Source organism: Schistocerca piceifrons, chromosome 1 (assembly GCF_021461385.2).
Source record: "Schistocerca piceifrons isolate TAMUIC-IGC-003096 chromosome 1, iqSchPice1.1, whole genome shotgun sequence".
In the NCBI taxonomy this organism is placed as follows: domain Eukaryota; kingdom Metazoa; phylum Arthropoda; class Insecta; order Orthoptera; family Acrididae; genus Schistocerca; species Schistocerca piceifrons.
In genome coordinates this window covers 590,315,767-590,331,740 of record NC_060138.1, presented here as the reverse complement: position 1 = coordinate 590,331,740, position 15,974 = coordinate 590,315,767, and the positions used below count along the sequence as shown (strand labels likewise).

Sequence of the window (15,974 nt, the reverse complement as noted above, 5' to 3'; positions counted from 1 at the left end):
CCTCAGCAGTTAAGTCGCATAGTGCTCAGAGCCATTTGAACCATTTTTTTACGTGAAATGTTTCAAATTCCATCCGTCTGGAGCTCTTTCATGCATAAACCAAACGTTTATTCTTAACCATCTGGTATATCACTGCATCACTCTAATGTCTACTGTACACCAGTAAGGGATGCTACCCTCCTCGACATGCACGCATCTGGAGAGATCTTGCGCACTTGGATAGGTGCTGTGGGTAAGATTGGTGTGCAATAGTCTTCAGTGAACAGCAGTGAAAGGCACGGCTCGACATGTTCCTTCACTAAACGTGGAATGTAGGGGGTACAGAACCCTTATACTTCTGGTCAGCTGCAGATTAAATTGGCGACCGTGTTACAGGGAAAATTGGTCAAGGACAATGTGTGTGTGTGTGTATGTGGGGGGGTATCTGTCAGTCTATCCTACAAATGCGAGAATACTTTGTGATGTCCATCCACACAGGAAAATATGGCTGGTCGTAATTGTAAATTCTGCATTATGATCGATTTGCTGAAAATATGTGGAGAACCTAACTGCGTCGATATAGGACACTGTCTGGTATATTTTGGTGTATGATCGAATGGATGTACTGCAGTCATCTAACTTCATTCGCAGTCTAGTACATGGTACTTGCAAAGTAGTGGAGGGATGATTTAACAATGATACGGAAATTAGGAAAGCATTCTGATGTGTCAACGTACGGTGGTGAATTTACTTAACAACAGGTAAAATTGCTAAAATTGATCATGCTATCAACTACAGTGTGTATTATAATACAACTGTCCACTGGTATGCTATTCATTTACATATGTCCACTGATATGCTGTTGATTACCCCATAATGATTTACTAAAATAATTTGGTTGAGATGGAGAAAGCTGTGATGGAACACTGGATATCTGCTACTTGTCGCTGTGGAGCATGGGATTAAAATGTAGAGGTCATCACCTTCAGACAGTTGTTTGGAAGTGTTTTTCAGTGTTGCAGGCTCGTCCTACTTCCATATGCTGCGATGCCCTCCACATTTTCCTTCCACCAATAAGATAATAGTACCTCTTTTTATTTCTACTACCTCGCACTTGTTGTGAATAGCACCTTCTGGCGATGGTCAACACCAGAACAGTAATCATGTACGTGACTGCAAAACGAGGAAACAATGCTCTTCAAAACGGAACACCGAGACATCTGCTTCCCCATCATTGTGGAAGATGAGATTAACTGTGAAGGTCATCACATTCGGATAGCCATTTGAAAACGCTCTACATGCTACAAACTGTTCCAGTTTCCATGTGCTGTGATGTCTTCCACCTTTTTGTCAATGAAGAACATCGCCTCTATGTTTTGTTGCTACCATCCTGTGTGTTGTGGGAACTGCATAGTTTACACCATGCAATGTTCAGCTTTCTATGAGGGCATGTGGATCTGAACATGTTAATGTTGGTTTAGCGTCTAACGCAGACCTTGAAGTCGTGACAGAAAAACAAAATGTATCGCAGTGTACAAAGCTGTAGTCATACATTGCTTTGATGTGTTGCAGCTGAAAAACAACGTGTTAAAGTCTTTATAAAAGAACAATACAGGAACCCTCCCTTGTGATTGACAGTCTGTTGGATATGGTCTTCCTCCAGTACAATAGACAAAACTTTACACAGGTCTGTGCAAGCGACTTCGACCACTGGCCACATGCTACAATGGAGCGATATGTGTTTATGTGATACGCTCGATGTCAACATGCAGACGGTATTTGTTTTTTTTTTTCGATATACCGGAAGAGGGAGAAGTGGTAAAATCTTATAGGAAGTTCTATCACAACTAGTGGTATAGCTGGTTAAAGTTTGGATGCAGATAGTTCTCTCAGAACTACACCGATTTTGCTCATAAAACTAATAGAAATCAGCAGTATCTATTCCCATGGAATCATGCCTGTTTTTATTATTATCGTCACGACTGCGTGTTTGAAAATAGGTGTTACCGCAAATTCTGTGTTATTTTCTTCTTCATAGCCTCTAATTGTAATGTAGACACCACTGGAATTATAGCTCGTTGTCTTATCTAGAAATGATAGAGTTTTTCCCGACATGTGAGTAGATTGCGTGAAACACACTGTAATGATCTAATTGCTTACAAAACTAGAATGCAAGAATCTGCTACTATTGTGAATGATTGTCTGCTGGATGACAGGAACTTTACAGGCAGATCGGTAGAGGGAAGTTATTGAGCAAAAATGTCAAATGTAAGCATGCAGACAGTATTTGTTTTCGATGTATCTGAAGAGAGAGACGATGTAAAATTTTATAGGAGGCCTTGTTGCAAGACAGACTCTCACGATTGGTTTCGTAAATGCCAATGTGATATATCATCGTATTGGTAAAACAGCACCTGCCATAGTATACAAAACAGTATCATCCTTTTGAATCATAGCTTGTTGTTGTCTAACGCAAAATGATTGTCTTTTTTCTGATGTGTGAACAAATGACGTGAAAGGCTGCATTCTCTCATTTTATTTCACGTCTCTGAAATGTTTATAATATGCATTTGCTTGATAATGTATTTACAGACACTGATTTAAACACGAGGGACGCTCTGAAACTATGTAATTTGTCCATCAAGCTGAAAGAAATCGCTTAACATAGACTTTTTTTTCCTTTGGAGTTTAAATTCACTCTATTTCTTTATTCCAATGTCAGTTTTGAAGCAATGAGGACATTCTGCAACGCAGGTGGACATGTATAGGGTGTGTGTAGCCCAGCCTCTGCAGTTTGGTCATCTGTGATTGGCAGCGGTGGTGTAGTTTTTTTTTTTTCACTTCTCTGGATGTCGCAAAATAACAGGAGGCAGGGGGCAGAGAGAGATGTGAATTGTATTCTGCAGTTGAACATGAAACTAAAAGAAAATGGACTGAGGAAAGAGGTCATTTATTATCGTCACAGTTATGGTTTCCTGTGCTCGTTCATAAGAGATGCGTTGACGTTAAATACGGTTGTTTTGTTACAATGAAGTGTTTTTCCCGCAGAACCGCGTGCTGCCGGAGGTGTTGGGAACGGGCCTACTGTGTTTGTGTGTTGTTCCAACTAAGGTCCAGTTACACTTTGACGTCATCTACCTAGATTTGTTAAGTGGGTGTACACCGTTTTGTGTTAGCGAAGGGCCGATGTCTGGACCGTCGCCCCAAGGCAGGCTGGGTGCGACCGGCAACCGCGCATTGTCCGCCGGTGGTATGCCACAAAGAAATGCGCCGTGTGTGGTAGCAACTGGCTGTTTGAAAAAAGCCGTCTCTCCACCGTAGGTGGAGGAGGGCAGGGTGGGAGGTGGGGGATGAGGGGTGGTAGGAGTCTCTATAATTTCGCTAGTTCCTGACCGTACAGCGATGAGAATGCACGTTCAACTGCTGTCCCTCTCTCCTGTTGCAATCTTTGGGGATGGCGATTTTCCCCAATACATGTGTTGCGTTATGACCCGTCGATTCCAAGTGCTGCTTTTCTATTCACAACTATTTCAATGCGTGATTAGAACAGTGAAGCATTTTCCATCAGCTGTGCCAGTGTATATTGGCTTCAATTACCTAGGCTGCAGGGTGATTGTCGAGCAATGCAGGGGGAGGCGTCTGTAGTGAACTCCGACTTCAAGTAGCGACAGCTGCAGTCGTCAGTTGTAGGCTTACAGGTGATACACTTATATCTCTCTGTCCAGCTCCAGCATCTCATCAGCTGAACATATTTCCGACCAAAAAAAGTAAAGAGAGTGCCTTTCACTTCAGTCTTTTTTCCACCATCTTGTAGTTGATGGGTAGAGTACGTCTACCATTAGTTTCGAGTGATATTGTGAAAATTTTTTCTTGGAGGATAACACCAGTTTTATGGCATCATCAATTTTTAAGCTGCATTGCGATTTTAGCTACTCTTTGTGTAGCAGTATGCATACAATTGTTTAATTTGCGCCGATGTTTATGATTGATTACGTAATTAGGACCGATCTCTACTGCGGTTTCCAACCAAAATAAAAAGTACAATAACCTCACCTTCCTCTCCTGCATCTGGGCAGTTTTCGTGTGTTGGGAGGGGGAACTTGGGTTTTCCTTCCAGCAGAACAGTGGTTCGAGTGCCAGATTTCCCACCAGTTACCGGGTAGAGGATGGGGTGGGACGTCAGCACAGCCCTGGCACAACGAAATTCTTACCATTTTTGAAACTCCCCCAGAATTCGAAATTCCCGCCAAAATTCGAAATTCCCACCCATAGGGGAGGTGCGGAATGGGGAGGGGTGAGGAGGGGAGTGTTCGGGGACCCTTGTGCCGCCTTAGGGAAACACATGATGTCATCTTGTGGCGGGGGTGTGGTGGTGGTGGGGTAATTAATTGATCAACATAGTTAATTTGCATATCAATTTGATATCAAAATTGTGCTCAGATCCCCTACCGTACTACTGGTGATTGTAAAAAATTGCATGAAATAAGTAGATGGAATTGCTGATGAGTTCCAAAGTACTATCAGCAGTCCAGCTGACAGAACTACTGTGTGTAGGGAGTTAAAAAGAACGGGACACAGCTGGCTATCAGCTACACATAAACTGCACATTTCTGCTAAAAAAATGGTTCAAATGGCGCTGAGCACTATGCGACTTAACAGCTGAGGTCATCAGTCCCCTAGAACTTAGAACTACTTAAACCTAACTAACCTAAGGACATCACACACATCCATGCCCGAGGCAGGACTCGAACCTGCGACCGTAGCGGTCTCGCGGTTCCAGACTGAAGCGCCTAGAACCGCTCGGCCACTCCGGCCGCCCACATTTCTGCAGTCAGTGCTAAGCGGCACTTGAGGTGACGTAAGAGCGACGCCACAACACAGTGGGTGACTGAAAACGAGCGATTTGCAGTGGCGAATCACACTACCCGGCAAGAGTTTGGGTTTGGCGAACGCCGGGACAACGTTATTTGCCATCATGTGTAGCGCGAACAGTGAAATACGGTGGAGATGTTTTTTATGGTAAGGGTGTGGTTCCCTGATTGCACTGAAGAGAACGTTTAATGCGGAAGGATATGAACACATTTTGCAGCACCGTGTACTGTGTATTGTAGAGTAACGGCTCGGAGACAAAGACCGTTTGTATCAGCATGGCAGTGCTCCCTGTCATAAAGCAGCATCTTTGAGGCAGTGGTTCGTGGACACCAACATTCCTAGAATGGACCGTCCTGTAGAGAATTCCGACCTGAACCCAATCGAACACCTCTGCGATGAGTTAGAACGTCGACTTCGTTGCAGACCCCAGCGTCGAGTAACACTACCTCCTTTGGTTTCGGTTCTTGAGGAAGAATGGGCTGCTGTTCCTCCAAAGATATTAAGACGCCTCATTGAAAGTGTCCCCAATAGAGTTCAAGACGTCACACAGGCGAAGAGTTGACAAATGCCATATTAACGTCCATGAATAGGTGTCCGGGTACTTTTGATCATCAGAAACACATCTACCCGGAGGCTGAGTGAAAACATTCGTTCAAATGAGGTGAACGTGAGAGTCTTGTGTCAATCGGTTGAATCACATTATGCGAAACAATTGAAAGACGGAGAATGAGTGAAAAACATTCAAACAGCCGACGTGGCCGCAGAGAATGGTTTCACTCGGTTGTTTCGTTAGGCTCAAAACCGCAACTGAACGAAAAAAGAAAACAGTCGATTGACCCAGTTGGATATCCCGTCACTACTAGTGGGTGAGCTATAAGTCAATGCAAGGTGAGTAACTTTAATAATCTGTGTTCGGATGACTGTCTCACTCTGTCAAAATTGTGGAAACCCATGCGCTTTATCTGTAATGTGCGAGGCGCGAAGTTCAGGCGCACAGTCCGCCTGCCAAAGAACTGTCGTACCAGCAAGGATAAGGAAACGCTAATATTGTGCTTTAGCGTTAAGGCCCACAGAACCACTGGACACTGTTTTTTGTTTTGTTTTTACCGTACAAATCTCAATTTTCTCTCAAAGTTTTTAAGTAGAGTTTGAATCCGTCCTGTATATCGACACGCATGCGACAGCATGCGCTACCAGTATGTTTCAAAACGCAGCGCATAGAAACGAGATTTTTCGGGGCCTCATACCGCAAGCTCTGTTGGTCATAGAAAGGTAGGGTTACGTGTTTTGGATGGCCTTTGGGCTAGGGACTATTTGTATACCCAACAGAAGGAACGTTTTACTGGAACTATCGTACAGCACAGGGTCAAAGTTTTAATATTACACGCATCCTCCAGCATAGGCAAATAGAGCAAATCGCTTGGTTCTTTTTGCTTTGGAAGTGGTCTACGGTGCGCTTTAAGGGGCTTATTGATGTACCATTTATTTCACGGGCGGTTCCTGAGAAAACACGGAAAAGCGGCTTAGCCATTTTTTGCTGTCAGTAGCGGATATCTAAATAGCTGACCTCAGAGAATTGCTCAAATTTTACCCGTGTGTTCTCTAGGTATTTATCTAGTAGCGCCATCTTCCCATTTTAAAAAATTATAATCTTTGTCGAGATACACCTCAGTTGTGGGTACCAAGACACAGCCGCGGATTTCAAGACGGCTATGCACAGTAAAAGGCTGTATTTTGTATGGTATATTCCTAAGATCCCGATCTCTAACAACCTTGACAATTTCCTTGATACCTTTATTCTTTTCGGAGATGAGGAGGTTCAAAGCTGCCCTATTTGTACTCGTAAAATACGCAAGTAAAATCCTGTGTGAGACGGAAACGTATTTTATAGAGTGATGTAACGTGTTGTAGTACAGAAGCAATGTATAATTTTTGTACATGTAACATCCAGCCTGAGGGTTAAGATTACCTTTGTGTTATTTAAATTTGACATAAGTAAAAGCACTCCGTCTTCAGGCCACAAATAGCCCATCGGGACAATCCGACCGCCGTGTCATCCTCGGCTGAGGATGCGGATAGGAGGGGTGTGGGGTCAGCACACCGCTCTCCCGGTCGTTATGATGGTGTTCTTTGACCGGAGCTTCCGCTATTCGGTCGAGTAGATCCTCAATTGGCATCACAAGGCCGAGTGCACCCCGTAAAACGGCGACAGCGCTTGGCGGCCCGGATGGTCACCCATCCAAGTGCCGGCCACGCCCGACAGCGCTTAACTTCGGTGATCTGACGGGAACTGGTGTATCCACTGCGGCAAAGCCAGGCCGTTGTCTGTCATATAAGGAAGGCACCAAAATTTTAGTGACTCGTGAAGTTATTTTCAGATGAGTGACATGTCCTCCTGTAGCAGAAAAAAGGCGAATCTAGTCCTTTTAAAAGATTCTGACTGTAATGTGGAATACCAGCTGTCTCATTCTACATTCCTGTGGACCTTTCAAAACTTTCCTAAAATTTTTGGCATGCGAACATATTTATGCTCTTTTATGCTAAGATGGGAGAAAGTGGCAGTGGGAAAGAGACGAAAAAGTAATAAATACTGGAAGAGAGTAGAGGGTGGTTGTAGTACAGAAAGAGCAAAGGAGACAGTGGCAGTGCGAGACAAAGAGACGGAGACGCTGGCCGTGGGACATATTTGACAGTGACACAAGAGCGCTAGGAGAATAGTGAAGGAGGTAGTGCCAGTGAGAAAGGAATAGAGAGAAGGAGAAAGTGGAAGAGGGTGAGAACCAGTGATAAAGAGAGACCGAGGCTATGATAGTGACAACGAATAAGAGTGAGACAGAGACAGTGAGAAGAAACAGCAGCAGTAGGAATGAATGAATGAGATAGTAGCAGTAAGAGAGAGCAAGTGGCAAACTGTGACAGTGAGAGGGAACAGTAGTAGTAGGACAGTGAGAGGAGACAGTAGTAGAAGGACAGAATGAAGGAGACTGTGGCTGTGAGACAGGAGACAGTGACAGAGACACGCAAAAAGAATAATGACAGTGAGTTGGGCTGAATGAGTGAGTGAGAATGGACAAGTGGCGGTGGATGGGTATCAGCGACTTACAGTGATCGACTAGTGGGTGTGAGCGAGTTACATTTAGGGGAGCTCGTATGAATGAGAGGAAAGTTGCATGCCAAAATTTTTGGGAACATTTTTAATGGTTTGGAGGAAAGTCGAATGAGGCAGCACTTTTCAAAGTCTTTTAAACAGGACCATATTTGCCTTTTTTTGTGTTCCAGCATTTTTCCGCCGGCCTGGTGACCAGATGTCACCTTTGACAACTGCGTAAATGTATTCTCTCACCTCTGTATTTTTTAGTCCATGACTACATGAGCTATTTTGTCTGTAACAAGGCAGCAACATTAGTATTTAACGTGCCATCGATGACGAAATCATTAAAGATGGAGCGCAAACCTTATTGTACTAGTATATGGACTCTGCAGGGAAACGGGCGGCCGTTTCAGACGAAGCATTCGAACCTTCGTCTCGTTGATGTAGGGAAAAAATACGAAAAAACATCTGAAGTAACTGCCATAATTGTCAGTATGAGTAGATTACACTAGTCATAATTTATTCTTACATACTTCACAGAAGCAGCTTGCACTGATTACATCTGCCCATTAGTATATGACTTGTCTCTTTCCACATCCTGAAGGTCGTCCTACGTGATGGGATCTACGCAACATGATGTGTGAATGAATCAAGAAAACTTAGGTCCGGCGAGAATCTGAAGCGCGTTCCTCACAAATTGAAGTTACATGTCTCAGCTACTGAACTACCGTCTAGTTCAATTTGTATTCGTCTCGAAAAAACGATGTTATAAAAACTTATGTACGAGGAAAACTCCCGAATTAAAAAAATCTTACGATTGTAGTCTGTCTATGCCAAAAAATGTAGACTCCCTGTTGTGTGGGAGCAGGATAAGTAGTTCCGAGGATGGACGAACGGACAACTGAAATTTCTTCATTTCATGGTATTGTGTGATCATTTGATCAGATCTCGCCTGGAAATGAAGGTACTAAGTGTAAGACAGGTTCCGGGAGAAACCATGTGGGACAAGGAAACAAATGAATCAAATAAATCGACAAGAAAACAGTGGAGAATTCAAGATATAAATAACTGGACGAAGATAAGAAAAGGAAATTGGAAGGACCATGTGGAAAGGATGGACTCCACAAGACCAATTAAAATTTCTAAACATGGACGACCACCCAAAGGATGAGGTGGCAGTTGGCCGAGTACATCCCCGGGATGGGGCCGACAAACGGGGGACCGCTAAGCCTGGAACATTTATCAGAACAATTATCAGAATAATTATTGTTAACACCGTGCGCTGGCGCTCTATTCAGGTTCTGTTTTCAGTTTCTTAAGGATAAGAATAATTTTCATCTTCTTTTTCGTGGGAGATAATATGTTACAGGAAGCAGCATTGCATTGTACAGGGGACAGTTCACGTTAACTAAATCTGTAGAGTAATAAGAAATACGCTACAGGTATACTGTAAGTTCCGTACAGTTGGCCAAGTATTTAATAGCAGTGACCAGTAAAATTGGAATCAATAGCTAGAGTGCAGCTAAAAGTACTTCAAAACACCGGTTGCTTCTATGCGGTGAGTGTGGTCTTATGTTATCGACAAGTCGCCGTAGACGAACGCAGAGGTCTCCACTGTACTTCAGTAATGTTTTCACTATCCAATGTATCACAGAATAGAGCATTCAGTGTTTTCATAAGGGGTATTATGGAAGATTACGCGTGAAAACGCCGAGTGCTCGATGCGTTGCAATAAAATTTCCACCTTCGTTCATCGTTGTTTTCGGTGCAATCCAAACTAAGTGTAGTTCTATTTATATTAACGGAAATCTCCTAGTTCTAGTTGTATCACGAAAATTAATTAGCACCTTTATTTTTAACGCTTAACATATTTAACGGCAACTGCCATAGCACTGGCTAGTGCTGTCATCTGTAAAGCGCGCCGAGTAACAGCTTGTGTTGGCAGGCCTGCTCATCGTGCATAAAATCTTTGCGTTTAGTTGGAAGTTCTGTGACCACAACCTATCGTGTTTCTGACACATCAGTCGTGAAAGGAAGCTGGACAAAGTGACAGGGAATAGTGAAATTTTGTGTTGCGTGCCGTATTCGCGCGTGAAAAAGAAAATGTTTAGTTGGCTCAGTAAGAATGATTGTAAGACACAAGAAGTGTTTGAAACTGTTGCAGAAGGGCTCAAGAAAATTTATAAAACGAAGCTATTACCACTGGAACAGCAGTACCATTTCCACGATTTTCATTCACCTCAGTTGGATGATCCGGACTTCGATGCCAAACCCATGATACTGCTTGTTGGTCAGTATTCGACAGGTAAAACTACTTTTATCAGATATCTCCTGGAACGTGATTTTCCGGGTATACGTATTGGACCCGAACCAACGACTGACAGATTTATAGCTGTCATGCATGGAGAAACGGATGGTGTTATTCCTGGAAACGCACTTGTTGTTGATCCAAAGAAACAATTTCGTCCACTGACGAAATTTGGTAACGCGTTTCTTAACAGATTTCAGTGTTCCATGTTAAACAGTCCTGTACTTGAAGGCATTTCACTTGTAGACACGCCTGGAATATTGTCTGGTGAGAAACAGCATGTTGATAGAGGCTATGATATCACAGGTGTTTTAGAATGGTTTGCAGAGCGTGTCGATCGCATAATTCTTCTTTTTGATGCTCATAAATTAGATATTTCAGATGAATTTAGGAGGTCTATTGAAGCCTTGCGTGGACATGATGACAAAATTAGAATAGTCCTTAATAAAGCTGATATGGTTGACCATCAACAATTAATGAGGGTTTATGGTGCCTTGATGTGGTCGTTGGGAAAGGTCTTACAAACGCCTGAAGTAGCTAGAGTGTATATTGGCTCGTTCTGGGATCAGCCACTGAGATATGACGTGAACAGAAGATTATTTGAAGATGAAGAAAGAGATTTATTTCTTGACATTCAGTCACTGCCAAGAAATGCTGCCCTAAGGAAGCTTAATGATCTTATCAAAAGGGCTCGGCTAGCCATTGTTCACGCATATATTATTAGTGAGCTCAAAAAGGAAATGCCACCAGTTTTTGGTAAAGACAGCAAGAAAAAAGATCTCATTAAAAATTTGAATCAGATCTATGAACGTTTACAAAGGGAGCACCAGATTTCACCAGGGGATTTTCCTGACATTAAAAGGATGCAAGAAAATCTTGCTCATCAAGATTTCAGTAAATTTCAGTCACTGAAACACAATTTGATAGATAATGTAAATAAAATGCTTGCTCAAGATATATCAAGACTGATGGCAATGATTCCTCAAGAAGAGCAACTACACAACCATATATCTGAGAAACCTGTTGAGAATGGAGCTCTGGAAGGTTTGGAGGACACAGTGACACCGTTTGGCTACAGAAAGGGTGAAGGAGTGGATGCTGGAGCAGGCGAGCCTGACTGGATTGTTAATAAAGATAGGTATAAGTATGACCAAATATTTGAATCATTAAGTCCTGTGGATGGTAAAGTTACAGGAGCAAAAGCAAAAACTGAAATGGTGAAATCCAAACTGCCAAATTCAGTTCTTTCAAAAATATGGAAACTGTCAGACATTGATAAAGATGGTGCGTTAGATTCGGATGAATTTGCCCTTGCAATGCATTTAATTGCCATTAAAGTGGATGGTCATGATCTGCCATCAGAACTCCCAAGTCATCTAGTGCCACCTTCAAAGAGGAGCTTCAACTGAGTGTCTCTGTGCATGTAAATACAGCAGTTTAATTGCGTTGGTTGTCGTAAACACACTCTCAATATCAAAGGTACACAGCAACAATGTTCTAAGCTGTTTTATAGTTTTGCATAAGTTTTAAAGAGATTTTAATGACTGGCACTAAAAACTTGTGAAGGAAAATACAAAAGTTACTCTGCTAGCAGATATTGTGCTTTAGTTCCCATAATGAAAACTCAGTGGTCTGAGACTGAGTCAGCACTCGGAAATTTCATTTGGAAAGATTTAATATGGGTGCAAAAAGGATTTTTAAATAGGTGTACAGCTTAGTTTTGTAAAAATAGTATGTGCTCCATCATTAACAGAGTGCTGTGATCTGGTGATACTTAAAGCATTAGACAAGCCATGAGTACTGTCTATGTGAAGAATGAGTGAAACTTATGTTTAAATAGTAAATTTGTGATTGTAAAAATTTCTGTTCACTGGTGCCCTTCCTATAAGAATATATATGCTTATTTCCGTTATTTGATATAACTTGTAGCCAGTGTACTGGTAAAATTCTGAGTAAATAATGTTTCTCTTGTTATGTTTTTTACAAATTATATTTTTGTTATTCATAATTATGAAGATTATTATGTATTCTCTTACTGTCACTATACCATGACGAGTTATTGTATTAGCCTTTTGAGGTATATGTTACGCATTATTGTAAATATTTTTAGAAGAATATTGTTGACTGATAGGTATATTTAATCGTAAAGAACTGCTCAGAATAAAGTGTATTACCAAAGCAAAATTTACAGGAATCTCAGTGATAAATAAGTTTAAAAAAGAAGGCTGCAAGGTTGGTACTTTTTTAAAGAGTGTGCTACAAGTACGAAACAAGAGTCCATGTGCAGACTCTTGAATGAGCTATTGGCATAAGTGGTGACATCCTTGATATAGCAAGCAATGGACAGCCAAAAAGTACCTGCACTTTTTTGAATAGAGAGAACGAGAGGTAAAAGTTTCCAATGTGTTGTTCTGCTCATGTTTTAGGCTGCCATGCTTTCTCAGTAATTTCTCAGTAACCTTCTTTTCTAAGAACTATGTGAATTACCACATAATTCATTGGCATGTAAGTGATGCTGTCTTAAAATGTTCTTAGCAAATTAGTGTTGCTAATCTAGAAACATTAAGACAATCCGACCAGATGAGGAATTCATAATCTGTTTTATTTATTGTTTCCATCGCAACATAATATCGCCCCACTTGTGAAGCTAAATTTGGTGTGATAAACATTTGAATACGATATTTACAGAGTAGTTGTACATTTGATATGTTGTACGGGCTATAGTAAAATTTACTGGAGCATCATTTTGTAAAGAAAAACGTTGAAATTTGGAGCAGCTCTGGCTTCTCGCAAACTGTGCATATTATAATTAAACATAACTGAACACTCTCTCTCTCTCTCTCTCTCTCTCTCTCTCTCTCTCTCTCTCTCTCTCTCTGTGTGTGTGTGTGTGTGTGTGTGTGTGTGTGTGTGTGTGTGTGTGTGTGTGTGTGTGAACTGTCACATAAAGTACTGGTACTGCTATAAAGGCAGGATGGTTGTTTAATAATCATACTGGAATTGTCTTTAGATTGTCAGAACCTGATATTTTAGTAATTTTTTAACAGTGTGTTCTGTATTTGAGTTGCTAGCAAATAGGCCTACTCTTTAAATATCACTTTATTGAGTTTTAGCAAATATTTTGGTCGTGTTAGATAAGTGTTCCAACATACTTCTTGCATATCTGTAGCACATTTTTCAAATATGAGGGCTACTGATTATGTGATAGTTCAGTAGTGTTGTAGACAACAGTTGATAGTAGTGATTATATTTTTAGTTACATTTTATCATATTAGTTTCGCCAAAACTCAGTCTGTGAAACTGTACCATCTGGACCTATTGCAGTAACAAAATAGATAGGTAGATAGATACATAGAAAAGATACTGGAGTTGCCCTTTCTTATGAAAATCACTCGACCTACCATACTATGAATGTTGTTGTCATATATTTGGCCTATCAGGCCTCATGTAGTACTTTCCAACACAGTTTTTAAACTTTGTGTTGCACTGGAATTTTTGTGTTGGTGATACTTTTGTATGTATGAAGTATGATCACATCTTCTGAATACATGTTGTTTGCAGTATAGTCAATAAAATCTGATACATTTATGGTGATCACTGTGTGTGTGTGTGTGTGTGTGTGTGTGTGTGTGTGTGTGTGTGTGTGTGTGTGTGTGTTTTTCATAGATATTATGAAGAATGTAATACAATGATTGAAACATTGTAATGTGTGAATCCATTGCTAAAGATGGGCACTGATGACAGCGCAATTGTGTGCCCAACAAAACCAAACATCATCATCCATTGCTAAAGATTTCTTCACATTAGCTTTTGTGTAATTGTGGTACGAAAGCACAAAATATTGAATCTCCTGTATTTTGTATGATCATTTGAGACATCAAGCCAAAGATTGTAAAATTTATTCTCAATAAATTATTTATTTATTTAATACTATGTTTTAATGCTATCCTATTTGCTCATTAGGATTTCTTTTGATACTATCATAGTGTTTGTAACAAAGTGCTACAAAAAACTACAGTTTATACATGGAGAGAAGTGTATTAGTTGATATTAACAAATGAATGTGCCGAATTAAAGAAGCTTCATTTTAATAGAATTCTGGAGAGGTATATGTAACAACTTGTAAATTTATTGGAGCAATGTGGTATTCCTGTACAGATTGTTTCTTTAAATACTGTTGTCACTGTGGTAACTGGAAACAGAAATTTCTTCAGAATTGGTGGGGTTTCATATCTCAGTTCTTGGAGCAGAAGTTATTTTCACATAACTTTGCTCTGCAAATAATGTATCCAGTAAATCTGCAAAATATTACATGTTTTCTATTTAGTATCCTCAGAAAACCAGTTGTCAGTGTGTTTGGGAATTTTCTAATATGTTTTATAACAGTAGGAATGCATGGATCTTGGAGAGTAGTGGACACTGCTGATCTATTGAATATAGAGGCAAGGATTTGAAGAACATCTTCATAATAGCTGCCTTAATCCAATAACATAAAAATTTGGAAGTTGGGTGTAAACAATTTTTGGTGCTTTTTCTACAATTTGGTGGGGATGCACAACAAAATAGTGAGTTCACAGTAACTGATATATTAGTTAAATGCAGTTGCACTACTTCAAGGTACACAGCATAAACTTAAAGGACATGCATACCTTAGTGGAATTTTCTAATACCTTCTTCAACTGTTCCTAGTAAATGATTCTTCAAAAATCTGCAATCATATTAGAATGTGCTCATAGAAATACTTTGCTGTTGGCCATATGCAGTTTCTATCTTTCTAATTTTAATGCTAGCACACTTTCACTGGATTGTAGTCATGCTCTCCCTCCAGACACCTGCCCATAATAGTAAAACTACAAACATTCTAGTATTAATTTCACAACAGGTTTGTTGCCTGAGCAAATGTAAGAGTTTTTGCCCAGTATAAATAAACTATTCTCCATTACAGAATAAAGAAACTAAAATCTTACATGTTCTTATCATCCAAAGGTCAGAAAGTTAAAAATATGGGTAATCTCTACCTCTTTTTCAAAATAGTGCACTTAATAGTGGCAGTCTTCCACATAACTGAAAAGATCTGAATCAAAATTGAATGTGAGATACGGTAAATTTGATTTAATGATTCATACATAGGTAGTATGAATGAAAACACAGTCACAATTTTTTCCTTGTTCCAACGGGTCCATCATCGTAATACATAATTTTTTTTTCAGCTGTTTAGTAAGGTAAAATTTGTGTTTTTGTTATGTAATTCAATAAAACATGAAAAGACTGTGACTGGAGGCATTTTTGTGTGTACTGCCTGTGTATTGAATAGGACGTCACATTCACAGCTGCAAAAAAATATGAATAAAATTAAATTGATTCATCATTTATTGGAGCAGTGCTACTTGATCTCAGTTCATGCAAAGTTATTACTTATGTCGGTGGATGATAAAAGTGTAATTTGTTACATTTGGTACCTCCTCTGTACTAAAAATTGACTTTATTATGGACAGGTGGACCCCTATCCTGTAATATTGCTATATATATTAAAATGCAGTGTAATTTCAGCTGGTATTGCGTGAGAATTTTTGCTATACCTGAAACGTGATACTGCCAGTTTATATAAAAAAAATAGACTGACATTGAAACCAGTTCTGGGTATGAAACTTTAAAAACAATATTTCATCATACTGCAGCAGTGAAATACAAGAGTTGTGCATCGATCTGAATATAAGATCTCAC

At 40.3% G+C, this 15,974-nt stretch overlaps 2 protein-coding genes across 2 annotated transcripts in view; both read left to right on the top strand.

Moving 5' to 3' along the window:
• Positions 1 to 15,974, top strand: part of LOC124803008 (ATP-binding cassette sub-family C member Sur) — a 415,616-nt gene that overhangs the window by 78,722 nt on the left and 320,920 nt on the right. The gene's annotated exons all lie outside the window — the stretch shown is intronic.
• Positions 9,947 to 14,178, top strand: LOC124803018 (EH domain-containing protein 3-like). The gene has a single exon (XM_047264129.1). The coding sequence runs from the start codon at positions 10,046 to 10,048 to the stop codon at positions 11,657 to 11,659; it is 1,614 nt and encodes a 537-aa protein (XP_047120085.1). The 5' UTR covers positions 9,947 to 10,045; the 3' UTR covers positions 11,660 to 14,178.